Source organism: Mixophyes fleayi, chromosome 5 (genome assembly GCF_038048845.1).
Source record: "Mixophyes fleayi isolate aMixFle1 chromosome 5, aMixFle1.hap1, whole genome shotgun sequence".
Lineage (NCBI taxonomy): Eukaryota > Metazoa > Chordata > Amphibia > Anura > Limnodynastidae > Mixophyes > Mixophyes fleayi.
In genome coordinates this window covers 270890725-270906426 of record NC_134406.1, presented here as the reverse complement: position 1 = coordinate 270906426, position 15702 = coordinate 270890725, and the positions used below count along the sequence as shown (strand labels likewise).

At 42.8% G+C, this 15702-nt stretch overlaps 1 protein-coding gene across 2 annotated transcripts in view; it reads right to left on the bottom strand.

The window, feature by feature from the left end:
• Positions 1-204: 204 nt before the first annotated feature.
• Positions 205-15702, bottom strand: part of ZBTB47 (zinc finger and BTB domain containing 47) — a 46856-nt gene continuing 31358 nt past the window's right edge. The window contains exons 3-6 of one of the 2 annotated variants that reach the window (XM_075214114.1): positions 13343-13490; positions 12120-12235; positions 11522-11675; positions 205-7479 (exon numbers count right to left, since the gene is read on the bottom strand). In XM_075214114.1, coding sequence (XP_075070215.1) covers positions 7073-7479; positions 11522-11675; positions 12120-12235; positions 13343-13490 — 825 coding nt within the window. In that variant the 3' untranslated portion in view covers positions 205-7072. The remainder of the gene's footprint in view (positions 7480-11521; positions 11676-12119; positions 12236-13342; positions 13491-15702) is intronic. The other variant, XM_075214115.1, reaches the window with a different exon arrangement.

The following is a 15702-nucleotide window of genomic DNA, read 5'->3' as shown; positions in this document are numbered from 1 at the left end:
AAAATGGGACATAATATTTCTGAGACCTGAAAGAAGGTTCATCACTAAAATAATATTGTTGTTTTTTAAATGGAGTTTTTAATTTAAACACCAGCGTGAACAAGAACACATATGTAAAAAACACAAAAAAAAAAGGATGTTTTAAAAAGGAGGCAAAAAAAACCAAAACTTTAATTGAAAAATAAAATAATCTTACAGCACATGTTCAAATGTCGTTTTTTATTTTGTCAAAGAATTTTATAGCTATTTAAAAAGGAAAGAACATTTTGTTTTTTTTATTTCATATCGGCAATAGGCAAGTGGTTAAGATGTCATAATCCCGACACACAAACCTGTCTAAATTGTGCTCTGGACAATAGTTGCTCACTAACAATTTCTACAACTACACTGCTGATCTCCTACCTCCTCTAATTAATGTCTTAGCACTAAAAGACATGAAAAGTCCAATAATACAGTGAGACAGCAAAAAGCTGCAAATGTAAGCAAACGATATAGTGTAAAAACAAAATCTTTCATACAGTAGGGAAATATTGACAAAATGTCTCTTTCCAACAATGTCTAGTGTTGCCGAGAGTTAACTATCTACAGGAGAGAAATTTGAAAGCTAAAAACACGGCGCCAAGGCGCGTTCCTTCCAAACTCCCAGAATGCTTTGCATTCAGTTACGCCAAGTGTCCTGGATCCAGCTTCTAAAGGGTTTGCATGTGGATGGTGACAAAGTTCTGAATCGTCTCTTGCCAGAAGTTAGTTTGTATGTCCATGATGTAAGAGATATTTGGGGGTTGTGAAAATGTTTTGCCCTCCCAAAGTGGGTGAACTGGGAAAGGCACAGTTAAGCTGAGTAGAATTTAACGACCTCAGAAGTTGGCCTAGTACACGATAACAACTGTCCTTTAGTCCTTGAGAACACAGGACGAGCAGCCCCCCCCCCAGACGCACAGTCCACGGATGTCTGTTCCCAGCTAAGGGAAAGAGCGTTTATTCCAATGATTCCTCTCCATGAAGAAACAAGAATTCTGTCCGTACAATTTCCAGGCAACGCAGCAAAGCATCTCGCCCAATTTAAGCTGGCTACTTGGGACCAGAATCCGTTGACGTAGGACAAAGTGAGAGGATGTAGAGGGCTGTGGTACCATCCTGCATACAGGTGAACTGAAGATATGATATTTACATCGGAAACACCAGTGTTTCCGCTTATAGCATCCATAGTCAAGAGGTTAGAATTTAAAACACAAACAAATAATAAAACACACATTTGGGTTATCCAAATACAATAGTGCAACAGAGGCGAGAGCTCTACGACAGGAGCTAAATGCAGAGGGACGACCATCAACATAATCCCCAGCTGGCTAAAAAGCGTCAAAGTCTCATTTGGCCGAACAACGTGAGATTTAAGCTTATGAATGGTCCCCTCCTTTGTCCAATTTAAAAGGGTCGTTACCACGAAAAAAAAAAAAGTTTGTTTTTTGAAGTATAGAATAGTGTCCTGGGGTGAATATTAGAAATAAAATGTCAGCTTAATAGTTTCCGTATTCTAACAGTTTCTCTTACAAGAGTCTTGCGCTGGTGAGACCGCTTGCTCGATTTACTCCAAAGGGTTATATTTACTAACCCGCGGGTTTGACTAGGTGATGTTGCCTATAGCAACCAGATTCTAGTTATTTATTTAGTGCATTCTACAAAATGACACCTAGAATCTGGTTGCTATAGGCAACATCTCCACCTATTCAAACCCCCAGCTTAGTAAATATACCCCCAAGGTTCCAGCGCAAACTCTCATAGCTATAGCCCACAATATTGCCTAATCTAGTACTTCCCAAATCCAATCCTCATGGACCCCTAACAGTGCAGGTTTTCCAGATCTCCTTGCTACGGCACAGATGTATTATTTACAGACTGACACTTTGTAGCAGATCCACGGGTGGTATAATTATTTCACTGGTAACCTGGAAAACCAGACCTGTTTCACCTCCCTGAGGACCGGATTTGGGAAACACTGACCTAATCAGTGATAATTCAGCTACTTTCTATTTTACAGCGCAGTGAAAAAGTTATGAGTCTGAGACGAATTTAAAGTTATAGTGTTATTAACTGCAACTATACGAGGAAGTGATTATTACAAAAAATAAAATAAAATTGACTTTTAAATAAAAATTACACAAAAATTAAGATAACTACACTGCTGATAAATACATGTCAAGCATAAGATTTCACGATTTTGATGACCGAGTGTCCTTTAAAATGCTTTGGGGTGAGGGAAAAAATTGTGATGAAACCTTAGCAGATGATATAGGGTCCTGTGAACGGATTATTCACAAATAATTGTACTAATGCGCAATACCTCATATGCACCTGTAGATGGCGTAGTGTGCTCAAACTATAGTTAACAAAGATATCTGTACGTAGAGAGCAACACCACCATCACCCCGCCTATAAACTTAACTCAAAAAAGTCAATAAATAAAATAAAGAAACAACTTAGTTTAGTTATATTTCATCAAATAATCCTATTGGATGATGCTGCTCCATTAACAGACAACACCGTCGGCTTGAAGCGAATCAGTGACAACTAGCCAGGAAATTTGTAGCCTCTCTTTTGTAAAGTGACTTGTGACAAATGCACTGTGGTGATTCCTACGGCCCGAGCCCACGGTAGAGGTTTCTTAAAACCGTTCCCTGATCCAACCCCTCGGTCATGCTTCATATTACAGGGGGAACCAAAGTTTTTATATATAAAAAAATAAAACAAATAATTGAACATTATAAAGTAATATGACTGCTCAGGCCTTGATGCAACGTAAAACAACCACGTACGTCTGCAACCACCTTACATTGAGCACTAGCAGTCGTGAGAATCTATTTGAAACAGTGAGAGCAAGGCCGTTTCTATGGCAATGGGACGTTTGCTCTGACTGAGAAGACTGTAACCAACTAGTTCCATTGTTCTTCTGGTTGTTAAAGACGACAGTCACTACATTTTATTTGGCTTCATATTCTCCACCTCATCAGACAATCTGCAAATCCTTTTTCTGCAGCTTCTCAGCATTACTCAGGGTGAATGGTTTTGGGGTGTTACATTGTTGCAACAAAGGAAAACACTAACACTAGTTGGCTGCCTGCCAAGTTCTATTGTAGTGAATGGGGAAGGGAGGGGCAGCCAGAGCTCAGACCTTTATGTTTTCACTCTTGTTTGATACACGTCAGCTGAAGCCACAAAGCTCATAAATACAGTTTGGAAACTACATGAATCGGTGGGTTTCCTCCCACACTCCAAAAAACATACTGGTAGGTTAATTGGCTGCTATCAAAATTGACCCTAGTCCAGGGGTGGGCAAACCTGTCCTCAAGGGCCATATCCAGTTCATGTTTTTAGGATTTCTTCCTGTAGAAACAGGTGGGATAATTACTGACCCAGCCAAATAGATTAACTCAGCTGTACATGATTAAAGAAATCCTAAAAACATGAACTGGATATGGCCCTTGAGGACAGGTTTGCCCACCCCTGCCCTAGTCTCTCCCTCCTTGTCTGTGAGTGTGTGTCTATAGTAGGGAATTCAGACTGTAAGCCCCAATGGGGCAGGGACTGATTTGACTGAGTTCTCTGTACAGCGCTGCGGAATTAGTGGCGCTATCTAAATAAATGGTGATGATGATGATGAATATAATCCAGCATGACTCCGTTCCAATAACCATTTATAAGGCATTATATTCTTATACTTGCGTAATGTATTTGAGCAAACTGCAACCTGCCTTATCTCAACTAAGTGGCACAGACACCCTGCAGGTGGGGAGGAACTTTGAGAAAGGAAGATTTTATTCTTAAAGCCACTCTAGGGGGAATAAAAAAAACCTGACTACAGATTTCCCCACAATTTATTTAAAGAAGGAACATAATTCTGTCTCTAGTCTTCTTAAATCGGTAAATATAGTTTTCTACAGAAAGGCTTTTATTACATGGTGTGATCATGCCCGATACAGACGAGAGTTATACAGCAAATCTGAGGCATCCAAATTGTCTTAATAACCCCACCTCCACCTATGTACTTTCCTACCGCAGGTAGAGGCCCTCTATATTCTCATCAGACAGCTACATAAGAGGTAAGTAGGACAGAAGGGGAGTCACAAAGGACCACACTAAGGATTCGGCCGACGAGCTGAGCACAGACAGACTAAGGTACATTTATAAAAGGGTTGTGACGTGTAAAAAAAAAAAAAGACAAACTAATTTATTCTGAAATATGACATTACAGAGAGGCGTCTTTTTTTGATTAAATATATGAACATTATTGACATTAAGGGCAATATACGGCCTTTATGAAGGCTAGCGGGTCACCCGAGGGGGGTAATGCTAGATAACGGCAGAAGTAAATGAAGTGGAAAGTTTGTAAGCAGAACATTTTGTTAAAGGTGGAAGGAGTCATGCTGGAGGGTCTGTTTATGTACAGTAAACATGGAACCTCAGAATTTAAACCCTTGTTATAGAAGACGGTATAAAAAGGTGTTGCCGATGGTGCCGGAGTGATTGTAAATATGACACAAATTAAATCGCCCCCTGAAACAGGACATCTCCAATGTCAAAGACACTTTTATAAACATAACTCAGCTCCTCCTAAAGAAAAGACTTTATATAAATATAGAACGTAAAAAAACTCGGATTTCCATATTTACTTTTGTACACACGACACGACGGGACACATTGGAGAACCTTTACCCAGCACATTATATAAAACCTTAGGAAACCCTACACAGCCCAAGAGATTAAACCATTGCAACACAATAGACCCCTCCATCATTATAAACGCCGTTTAGGACGCTACAAAGTGACGAAGATTGTGGTACTTTCCCCTGGATGCTTCTTTTGTGGAATCGTTCTGTTTTCAGACTGAAGGGAAAGAGAAGACTATGGAAACTCATGAGAATTGCAGGAATTTTAGATTGCCCTGTAATACAAGACTGACGTCAATGTGTCAAACAAGGGTGAAAAAAAATCAAGGAGAATAAGCCATACAAATGAAACACTTGAATCTCCATTTTGGTGGGAAGAATAATTTGCTCGCCAATAATATTTACCCCTGGGAAACTTTTTTAAAATGAAGCCTCTCTCTACAGAAATTTTATATTGCTAGAATTTGTTGAAAGGGGCAGTGACCAGCTACCCCCTCCCTCCCTTCTGGGTAACATCCATAACAAACCGTATCACGGATAGTAACAAGTGATATAAAGCGCACTAGCAATTGGCTTTGCTTTGGGACACTATCAGTCAACGCACACCCCAGTGGAAGCAGACGTGTGTTCTCTGGTCTACTGTGTGTGTGACCCATAGCAACCAATCAGATTTAAGCTTTAAATAGTGTGAGTACACTAGGCAGCTACTAGCTGGTTTTTGATTGGTTGCTATGGGCCACAGCAATGCATTACTTTTTGCACCATGTTATTAAAAACTAAATGTCCTATTTGCAATAGGGGCTCAGTGTTAGATTTGGCAATGAAACCTCAAGTTTATGAGCTAAATGAATATCAACTTTTGTTACTACAAGACCAGGTTTATCCAATATGTAAAGACATGTCGTAACATTCACAAATCTGTATTACAACATACCATAAAAAAGGAGTTTAAGGGTACCCGTTACCACCCACAAAAGGAGGAAGCCATCTTGTGCGCTGAACCAATATTCTGCCTAACGCTCCATTAGCAACTAGAGATCACTGAGGCATGATGGGAAGTAAAATGGCTGCCTAACGTGTACATAGTGAGGAGTGGACAATAAGTTGTTTAGCATTACATGGGGATCTTTCTTTCTACCACCAGTCACTTGTTATTAGCCATTTTAGGCACAGAAAGGATCCTGACAGTGTCCCCCAATAGGAGGTACCAACAGAAAGCTTCATGTTCCAATATATATTTGCAGATGTGAATAGCAGCTCTCACATACAAAGCAACTTACATGATAAGCTTAGTAGTCTTTTAAATGCATGTTACACCGAGGAGCTGAGGGTCTAGTGTACAGATCGGTGTCTTTATCCATATATTACACAGAGAGCCACGTATCTGCAGCCCCAAGTTTAAAGGTTCCTCCTGCCTCACTACCGTCGTTCCTTGATACCTCCTAGGTCACAAAACTATTGGATGAACAAAACCCAAAACAGCAAAATGAAATGCATAAAGTTCTAACAAAGCACAAGTTAACAAAAAATAAAATATCTGTTGATATAACAGGAAAAAAAAACCATCCCTTTGCCTTCATACGTATGTGTCGTATTGGAAATGGAATATGTTGTATTGGAAATGGAATACAATGATTTGCAACTGTGATGAAATGATGAGGACAGGAAGTCACTGTGGAGTTTGCTTCCATGAAGCAACTTATTGTGGGGGGAGGGGAGCAAAGACTGGTTTATTAGACCAACGTAAGATCGTGGGGCTGGAAGGGTTACATTCCTTGTCTGTACACTTCTCTATATCCACTGAAGGATGATTAGTCAGGGAGCGGAGACTAGATATGGTTGCTTAGGGACTGTCCACAGGAGACTTGACGCCTTTTCGCAACGCGCTTCCATCATCTTCGAGGATTCTTCCGTTATTCCATGAACTGTGCAGTATATAACTCCATTTTCCCTCATTTGTGTTAGAACCCCAGGTGGCCAGGGAAGCGAAACAAATTAGTTTATGTTTGAATCTCTCACCTGTTCAAACAAGGCTTAACCAGGGTGCAAAACGCGTCGTAGGATAGGTATAACTGTTTAACATACATAAAGAACATAATTAGACAAAAAGTAAGGAAACGCAGGGTTTGACCATATTAAAATGAATATGTACTAAAAACAAAAAAGCAGAGTACCAATAAGATGGGTGCTAGCCCTCAGTCCTCACCTTCCTATTTCAATGCTGCGAGTATGTTATGTGCAAGAAGAGCATAATTATGGTGGGAGAGGAGGAATAACACAAGGTGTTTTATCCATCACACTGGACAACGTTCGACAAATGTAGAAGCAGAAACAAAAAATAAACGACCATGATCCAACGCATTCCATTGGGGAGCACTTCAGAGCAGTCAGGCCAGTCTTAGGTTGGTCTAGTTGGTGTTTGAGTTTATACGGCCAGCAGGAAAGAGAGGGGGTGGGGGAGGAAGGTGGTGTGATGGGGGAGGCATGCCGTGCGGGAGCGAGTGCAGGAGCGGCAGAGACAGAGGATGTTGCGGTAAAGTGGGGGAGAGCCCGGGACTTGACTGGCCCGGCGAGTTGCCACTCTGCGAGGAAGCGGAGAGACTCGCTGCCGTTCCGGGACTACCGGGAGTTGGGGGGTTTCCGCCCTGGAAGCACTTTTCCCTGTGAGCTTTTAGCATGTTGGAGAAACGGAAGCGCTGGCCACACACGTTGCAGGGGTACGGCTTCTCCCCCGTGTGCGTCCGACGGTGCCGCTTCATGTTGGGCCGACTGGTGAAGCTCTTCCCGCAGATCTCGCAGATGAAAGGTTTCTCTCCTATAAAAGTAAAAGGGAACAGAGATGGGACAGACACTGGTCACTGGCAAGACTTATACACCACATACTTGTAAACCCCCAAACAGCGAGTTCAGTCCCTGGACGCATCGACACAAACAATCTCACAATTAGTGACAACTTGTGCCAGCGGTACATTCAGGCAACTCATTGCCAATCTCAAACCGTGGAGGTGTGTACCGAAACAGCACTAAAGAAACTACCAATGCAGTAAAGCATAAAAGCAGCTTTCCATGCCTTGAAGAGTTAAAAGTCATCTTTTATACAACTTCCAATATCTTAAACCCCCCCCCCCCCTTCCACTAAACACACACCCATTACCACCTTCGGAAATCCTGCCTCAATTTAACCTGTGTCCCAGGACCCGTTCCCCAGTGTAGGAGGACCGAATCTGTGCACATGTCCCCCATAAAGCTATGGTGGACGGCACCAAGGATTGTTACCCCTGCTGCGAGCTACAGCCAAGCAAGGAGAAGTGTAGAGCAATCCGCCTCCGGGTATTATGGGGTACCAGGGAACAGGGGGGGATACAGGTTATATTAAGAAAGCTTTACAAACCCCCCCCCACAAAAACACAAAGAATTAGAACATGGTGTCCCTGTGGCTGATCCCCAATAACATTTTCCCAGAGTTCTAGAATTACATTTACATTCATTCATTTCCCTGATGTCAGAGCTCGAGGGGAAACAAGTATAGTTGTTTGTTACAGGTTTTCTTATGTTGTACGGTTACCAATCGTCTCAGTAGTTGATGTTTTACTGATGAAAGCAAAACACTGTTCACATAACTATAAAAAAACATCTTTCTTCAGATAACGCACATAAACATACATTACATTTTTATTTTTTTATATATAAACAGGAAACCTTTTGTTTCTACGTCACTTTATTTGATTGTACAGGTATCGTGCATCACAGAAAATACCTTTACATGCTCGTGCAGCGCTGATTAACCCTATAATGCACTGAAGTATACTGCAGATTGTCTTTACACATTACAGACTTTTTACTCTTGATTTTCCCTTCCGCAGTACAGACACTTGGTCAAATCTCAGACAGCACTTACTAGACGCAGATCTCATCCAGGATCATTGTTCCAAGGTCCTACTGACACTATAACGCAAAGCATAGTATCGGAAGCTGCAAACGCCGTCATATTATAGGAAAATCCGCACAACGCCCTGTGCGGGCCTCAATATAACAGATGAGCTGAATGGAGCTTATTAACATCATACTTCTATGTAGATGTCACTCTAATCCCACCCTCAGGCAACTCTGTGTCCTCATTAGACAGATGGTCACTATTAACGGAGACCCTGTACAACTGGCCGCACAGGACCGTACCATCCTGCAGTACTGAGAGGGGGGGAGGGGGGGGGGGGGGCGGCAGTGCAGTTAGAGGACGGGTTTCTTTTCATAGCAGTCATGTCTCACCTCTAAATAAAGCTGGCCGGTCTGGGAGGGGGTGAAGACACAATAGTCTAATACTTTACAACAGAACAGAATTAAAGAGCGGAACTAAAACCAAAATTGCTAATTTATTTATGGCAAAAAAATATTTCAACATTCATAAGAATGTATAAAGGATTAAAGCATTAATATATTCAACACTATATACAACTGTAGCTGATGTGCGTTTCCATATTAATGTGTTCTACACTAGACAAACAGGAAACTGAAATGCATAGGAGTAAAAGGTGATCAGGAATGACAATTATTTTCTTAAAAATTGATCATTCATTTCTAATATGTCCCTAAATCCATCCTTGTAAATGTTATGAGTGTACTCGCAAAGTAACTTGCATGTTAGGTTTAATAGCCTTATAAATAAGGGAGAGTGTAGGAGGGCAGGACAGCGATAAGTGTTGGGGGAGGGGGGGGGGGGGGCGAGGAGTAAAGGGACAGTGGTCACTGGAGATATTAGTATAATGCTTCTCAAATCCAGTCCTCAGGTCCCCCTAGCAGTACATGTTTTCCATATCTCCTTGCTGGAGCACAGGTGTATTCATTACTGACTGACACAGTGTAGCAGGTGGTATAATTATTTCACTGGTCACCTGGCAATCCTGCACTGTTAGTGGGTCCTGAGGACTGGATTTGAGAAACACTGGTTTAGTAGATGGACAGCGTTTAGGGCACACAAAGGAGGAGAGGGACAATGGTCACTGGGAGAGAGGAGGAAGCGGACAGAGGTTAAGGGCACGCGTACAGGAGGAGAGGGACAGTGGACACTGGGAGAGAGGAGGAGAGGGACAGCGGATAAGGGCACGCGTACAGGAGGAGAGGAGGAAACGGACAGCGGATAAGGGCACGCGTACAGGAGGAGAGGAGGAAACGGACAGCGGATAAGGGCACGCGTACAGGAGGAGAGGCGCAGAGGGTAAGGGCACACGTACAGGAGGAGAGGCGCAGAGGGTAAGGGCACACGTACAGGAGGAGAGGCGCAGAGGGTAAGGGCACACGTACAGGAGGAGAGGCGCAGAGGGTAAGGGCACACGTACAGGAGGAGAGGCACAGAGGGTAAGGGCACACGTACAGGAGGAGAGGCACAGAGGGTAAGGGCACACGTACAGGAGGAGAGGCACAGAGGGTAAGGGCACACGTACAGGAGGAGAGGCACAGAGGGTAAGGGCACACGTACAGGAGGAGAGGCACAGAGGGTAAGGGCACACGTACAGGAGGAGAGGCACAGAGGGTAAGGGCACACGTACAGGAGGAGAGGCACAGAGGGTAAGGGCACACGTACAGGAGGAGAGGCACAGAGGGTAAGGGCACACGTACAGGAGGAGAGGCACAGAGGGTAAGGGCACACGTACAGGAGGAGAGGCACAGAGGGTAAGGGCACACGTACAGGAGGAGAGGCACAGAGGGTAAGGGCACACGTACAGGAGGAGAGGCACAGAGGGTAAGGGCACACGTACAGCAGGAGAGGCACAGAGGGTAAGGGCACACGTACAGCAGGAGAGGCACAGAGGGTAAGGGCACACGTACAGCAGGAGTGGCACAGAGGGTAAGGGCACACGTAGAGCAGGAGTGGCACAGAGGGTAAGGGCACACGTACAGCAAGAGAGGCACAGAGGGTAAGGGCACACGTACAGCAAGAGAGGCACAGAGGGTAAGGGCACACGTACAGGAGGAGAGGCACAGCGGGTAAGGGCACACGTACAGGAGGACAGGCACAGCGGGTAAGGGCACACGTACAGGAGGACAGGCACAGCGGGTAAGGGCACACGTACAGGAGGAGAGGCACAGCGGGTAAGGGCACACGTACAGGAGGAGAGGCACAGCGAGTAAGGGCACACGTACAGGAGGAGAGGCACAGAGGGTAAGAGCACACGTACAGGAGGAGAGGCACAGCGGGTAAGAGCACACGTACAGGAGGAGAGGCACAGCGGGTAAGAGCACACGTACAGGAGGAGAGGCACAGCGGGTAAGAGCACACGTCCAGGAGGAGAGGCACAGCGGGTAAGAGCACACGTCCAGGAGGAGAGGCACAGCGGGTAAGAGCACACGTCCAGGAGGAGAGGCACAGCGGGTAAGAGCACACGTACAGGAGGAGAGACACAGAGGGTAAGGGCACACGTACAGGAGGAGAGGCACAGAGGGTAAGAGCACACGTACAGGAGGAGAGGCACAGAGGGTAAGGGCACACGTACAGGAGGAGAGGCACAGAGGGTAAGGGCACACGTACAGGAGGAGAGGCACAGAGGGTAAGGGCACACGTACAGGAGGAGAGGCACAGTGGAGAGAGGAGGAATAGGACAGAGGGTAAGACACAGATGGGATGAGTGAGGTGTGGGGATGAAATGTTACAAGACAGATGATTAAAAGTGGAGACGGTTAGGGACATCAGGAATGAGGGAGACAGGAGATTAAGGGCTGGTAGAACAGTGCGATGAGGATGAGGGTTGGGTCTCTCTCTGGAAGGTCAGACAGACAGGTGGGTGGATACAGGAATGAAGGGTGATGGGTATTAAATGTTTTGGGCAGGAAGGAAAGAAACAATATTAAATGAATGTCCTTACTTTCCTTACCGGTATGGGTCTTCATATGTTCATCAAAATACTGTTTCATGTTGAAGTCTTTGCCGCACCACTGGCACATGAACTGCTTGTGTCCGATGTGGATGCTCATGTGCGACCGCAGCTGATACTTGTACTGGAAACGCTCGTGGCAGTTCTACCGAGAGAAGAATCAAAGAGGCAGCTAGAGGAGGCCGTGCACCGCTATCAAATCAGATCTACATACAGTGAGGCTGCTACATGGGCAACACAATGTCAGTGAATGAGGCCACCTCTCGGCATGATAGCGCAGCAAGCACGTCCCCACTAAATGATCACTCTAAAGCGCATGTGTCCCCTATACACAGCGGAAGCAACCATTCTGTGGGCTGGGGCAATATTCATGGAAATTCCACCCATCAATCCACTTAAACCTGCAGGGACTTCATTAACGTCAACCCACAAAAGGTGATGCTTTCCGTTGGGTCTCTGGTTCCCAGCGATTTGCTCACAACATGGCCGCCTCTACTGTAGGCCACGTGTGCAGGTTATAGCGCACTAACGCGCAGCTTTACATCTGACTCCAAGACATAAACCCAGGGTAACTATTCCAGCGTCTCACCTCACACTTGAAAGGCTTCTCCCCGGAGTGCTGCAGAGAGTGGACCTTCAGAGACATGCTGCGTTTAAAGGACTTCCCGCAGGTCTCACACGTGAAAGGCATGTCCTTCGTGTGCGCTGTCATAAACCAGAAACAAAACACACAGTTAGACTGGAACCTTTGCACAGATAATAGGATGCAAGTGTCCCATCTACTAGATGCCTAATCCTGCGCTCAATGATCTGGGTGCTGCTGCCCCGCATCACCTAATAAAGGAGGGATTAGATGAACAACTTCCCTGCTAAAATCATACCTGCACATAACTATTTCTTTGTATTTATACTGAGATTTTAATTCTGTCAAAGAAAAATGAAAAGGCAACTGCGGATGTGATATCCGGAGGACCAGTAATTGCCAGAAGCCTTTTTGGATGAGGCTATGTGGATGGTTTGTGACTAGGAGGTTGGGGGGGAATCTCTGGTGCAATAAAGGTCATAATTTAATTTTTAATTTCATGATCGCTGTCCATTCACCTGTCACCCACCGCAAGTGAACATTCTTTCATTAAATGGTGTGAGAAAATATTGATTTATCATTTATCTATTTATCATGTTGTGCGTCACTAAAAGGCTTTTACTTATTTTGGTTTTAAATCTACCACCTCACTTTCTGACTAACATTTCTTGTCAAACACCAGTACTGTGCAGTAAGAAGAGAAGAGATAGATTAAGCAGTGTTCTGGTAGTATAAAGATATACGTGCCCTGTAAATCAGGCTTTGGACAGAAAGGTCATTGTACTCTGCATCTGATACACGATCTAGAAAATTCTTTAAAAATATTAAAGATTTAAAAGTTTCAGGTGCATTCAACAGTATTATCAATTTGTTTAAAAAAAAACCAAAAACACAAGAGACAATACATTCCAGAAGAAAATCCAATTTTAAGTGGGATATACCCAAAAAGTACAGTAAAAAATTTAATTGCACAAACATCAGGTTTAGTCTTTAATAAAATTGTCGTTTGAAAAAAACATATCAACAAAGCACCGAGAATCAGCGGTTCGTCAGAGCAGCCGCTTAGTAGATATACCCCTTGAAAATTTATTTTCTGTTCTTTTTCAGCAAACATTACTCATGTGCATTAAATCCCCAAACAGAGCAGCATTGTAATGGCACAATATACCGGCTATATAATGCATGTCAGTACATTAGACAGGACGGAGCAGGGGTACATGGCTACCTACCAACCAAATGTTTTCGGACGTGAGCCATAGTATAGAATTTCTTTTCACAAATGTCGCAGGAAAATTTCTTCTCTGCATAACCGTGTACGATTTTATTGTGTTCATGGAGAGACCAAAGCTTCTTAAAGGTTTTCCCGCACGTTAAACACTGCAAGAGAAGCAGCCACAGTGATTAAAGGGATAAGAATGAGCAAAAGATGAGAAATATCAGAATATAAATATATAGAAGAAATAATCCCAAAAGTTAGACACTAGGGCCAGACGTCAGGAGCAAGAATTCAGAGGAAATTATATATATATATATATATATATATATATATATATATATATATATATATATATATATATATATATATATATATATATGTGTGTGTATTTATTTCAGTATATTTTAGTCATGTGTGTGTTATGTTGATTGTATGCATGAATGTCACATCGGTAAGGGGATTGTCTGTAGCTACGGAATCTGCAATGATGAGGAAAACATGTTACACCCCCAAAAAAAAAACCTTATCTTCACAATGGCTAGAAAGGTACTAAAAGTAAAAGGGATTTCTAGAGAAGTTAGAGGTCTACTCCTAAATAGTGAAGGGATTATTGTTTCAAACACAAAAAACAAACACACAGCAACAAAACAGCACAGTTTAATGCTCGCTATTACAATTCCCTTTGTCTTTTTATACTAAAAACAATGTCCCTTGTCTATAAAGGGATCATTTTCTACTGGTTTTCAGCCCTGTAGTAACCGGTGTACTCTGAAGACTTGTAAAATGAAGGAGAGTTTGTTTTGTTCTTTTAAAAACTAATATTGCTTCCTTGTAACACCGGCTCAGTGCAGAAACATTACTGCTAGAGGAAGTTTACGTTTAATACACATGTGAAACAAAGTGTCAACAGGCTACACTATAGAAAGCAGAGATCACAATGTAACACTATGTAAATATTGTTACTGATATTTACAGGGTCAGAGACTATAGTTTCAGCAAGCACATTCCAAAATTCCTTTATTGCTTTAGAAGAAACGGTTCAAGACCTCTTACTATCGTGCATCCAAAGTACCCACCCCCGATGCTTTTATATACAACTGTAAAAACGTACCCAGTACACAACGTCTGTAAAAAAAGGTTTAATACCCATTTTATGTTTTAACAGATTTACTACTACAGTGAAACATTTCGAAATCAGTCTGCGCCGTTCTCCTGGGGATTTGCATAACAAACTATAAAAATCCGATTTCTCAACTTTGCTCCCCAAATACCCGATACAAGGAACATTTTCAGTTTCCCATAAACAGGTAGATACATCTATCTAGGTGGAAAAATTGGATAAGCGGAATAGCCTCCGATCAGAGGTGGTAGAGGCTAATACAGTAGAGCAATTTAAACATGCTTGGGACAGACATAAGGATATCCTTACAAAGAATAAACGATGAAATAGGGTTTGAGGTTACCGTAGGTTAAAGAATGGGCCAAGCGGTTCTAATCTGCTGTTACATTCTATATTTCTACAATTACCAGTCAGAGGAAATTGTCATACCACCACCTGACCTGCTGGGGGCACCAGAGAGCCACCTACCTGCTCTATGTTGCAGAGCATCCAGTCCCACAGTATACACATATGATGTACAGGAAACAGACAGTTTATTTGTTAACATAATGAAATAATTACAACATACAAAAATATACAAAATGAAACTGCTTAAAACAGAAATAAAAGAGCTTACAGGTATTATTTTTCAATCTGTGTTCCTAACCCTCCTACCTAATCCTAGATCTCACTGTGAAAAAGTAATTCTATATTGAGGCCTTTTATAATATTTTGAAATGTTAAAAGTGGCTCTAGGGCAATATTAATCTCCCCCCAAATCATTAGGGATGGACCTAACTGGGGTCTCTGTAAATAGACACAGATGTCAGACTAAGCGAATGAACAGTGCCCTGTTACCTCTGTCTGCCAATACCCAGACTATTACAGTGTTTATTCCCTATTGGCACTAGAGAAAAATGTTTTTAATACAAACTACTATACACCATCTAATCTCCCTGCTTGGAAACGGTTTGATGGTCACAGTACAATCTTCAGATCTCCGCCCTCGTGGGGAGAAAAAAAAAAAAAAAAAAAAAAAAAAAAAAAAAAAAGGACATCTGTAGATTCACCATTCAGCTCTCCCGCCAGTATTAGAGTGTGGGGTCAACATTAATAAATGGATAAACTTCATGGACAGTAAAAGCAACACTGCACATCCAGGGTGCAAATAAACAGAGGGACCATAAAAAAGAGGAGCTTCAGAACATGAAACATAATAAAATGCAGAATAATCACAGATCTGTACAATCAGTGGAAGCATTAGGTTCTCTCTC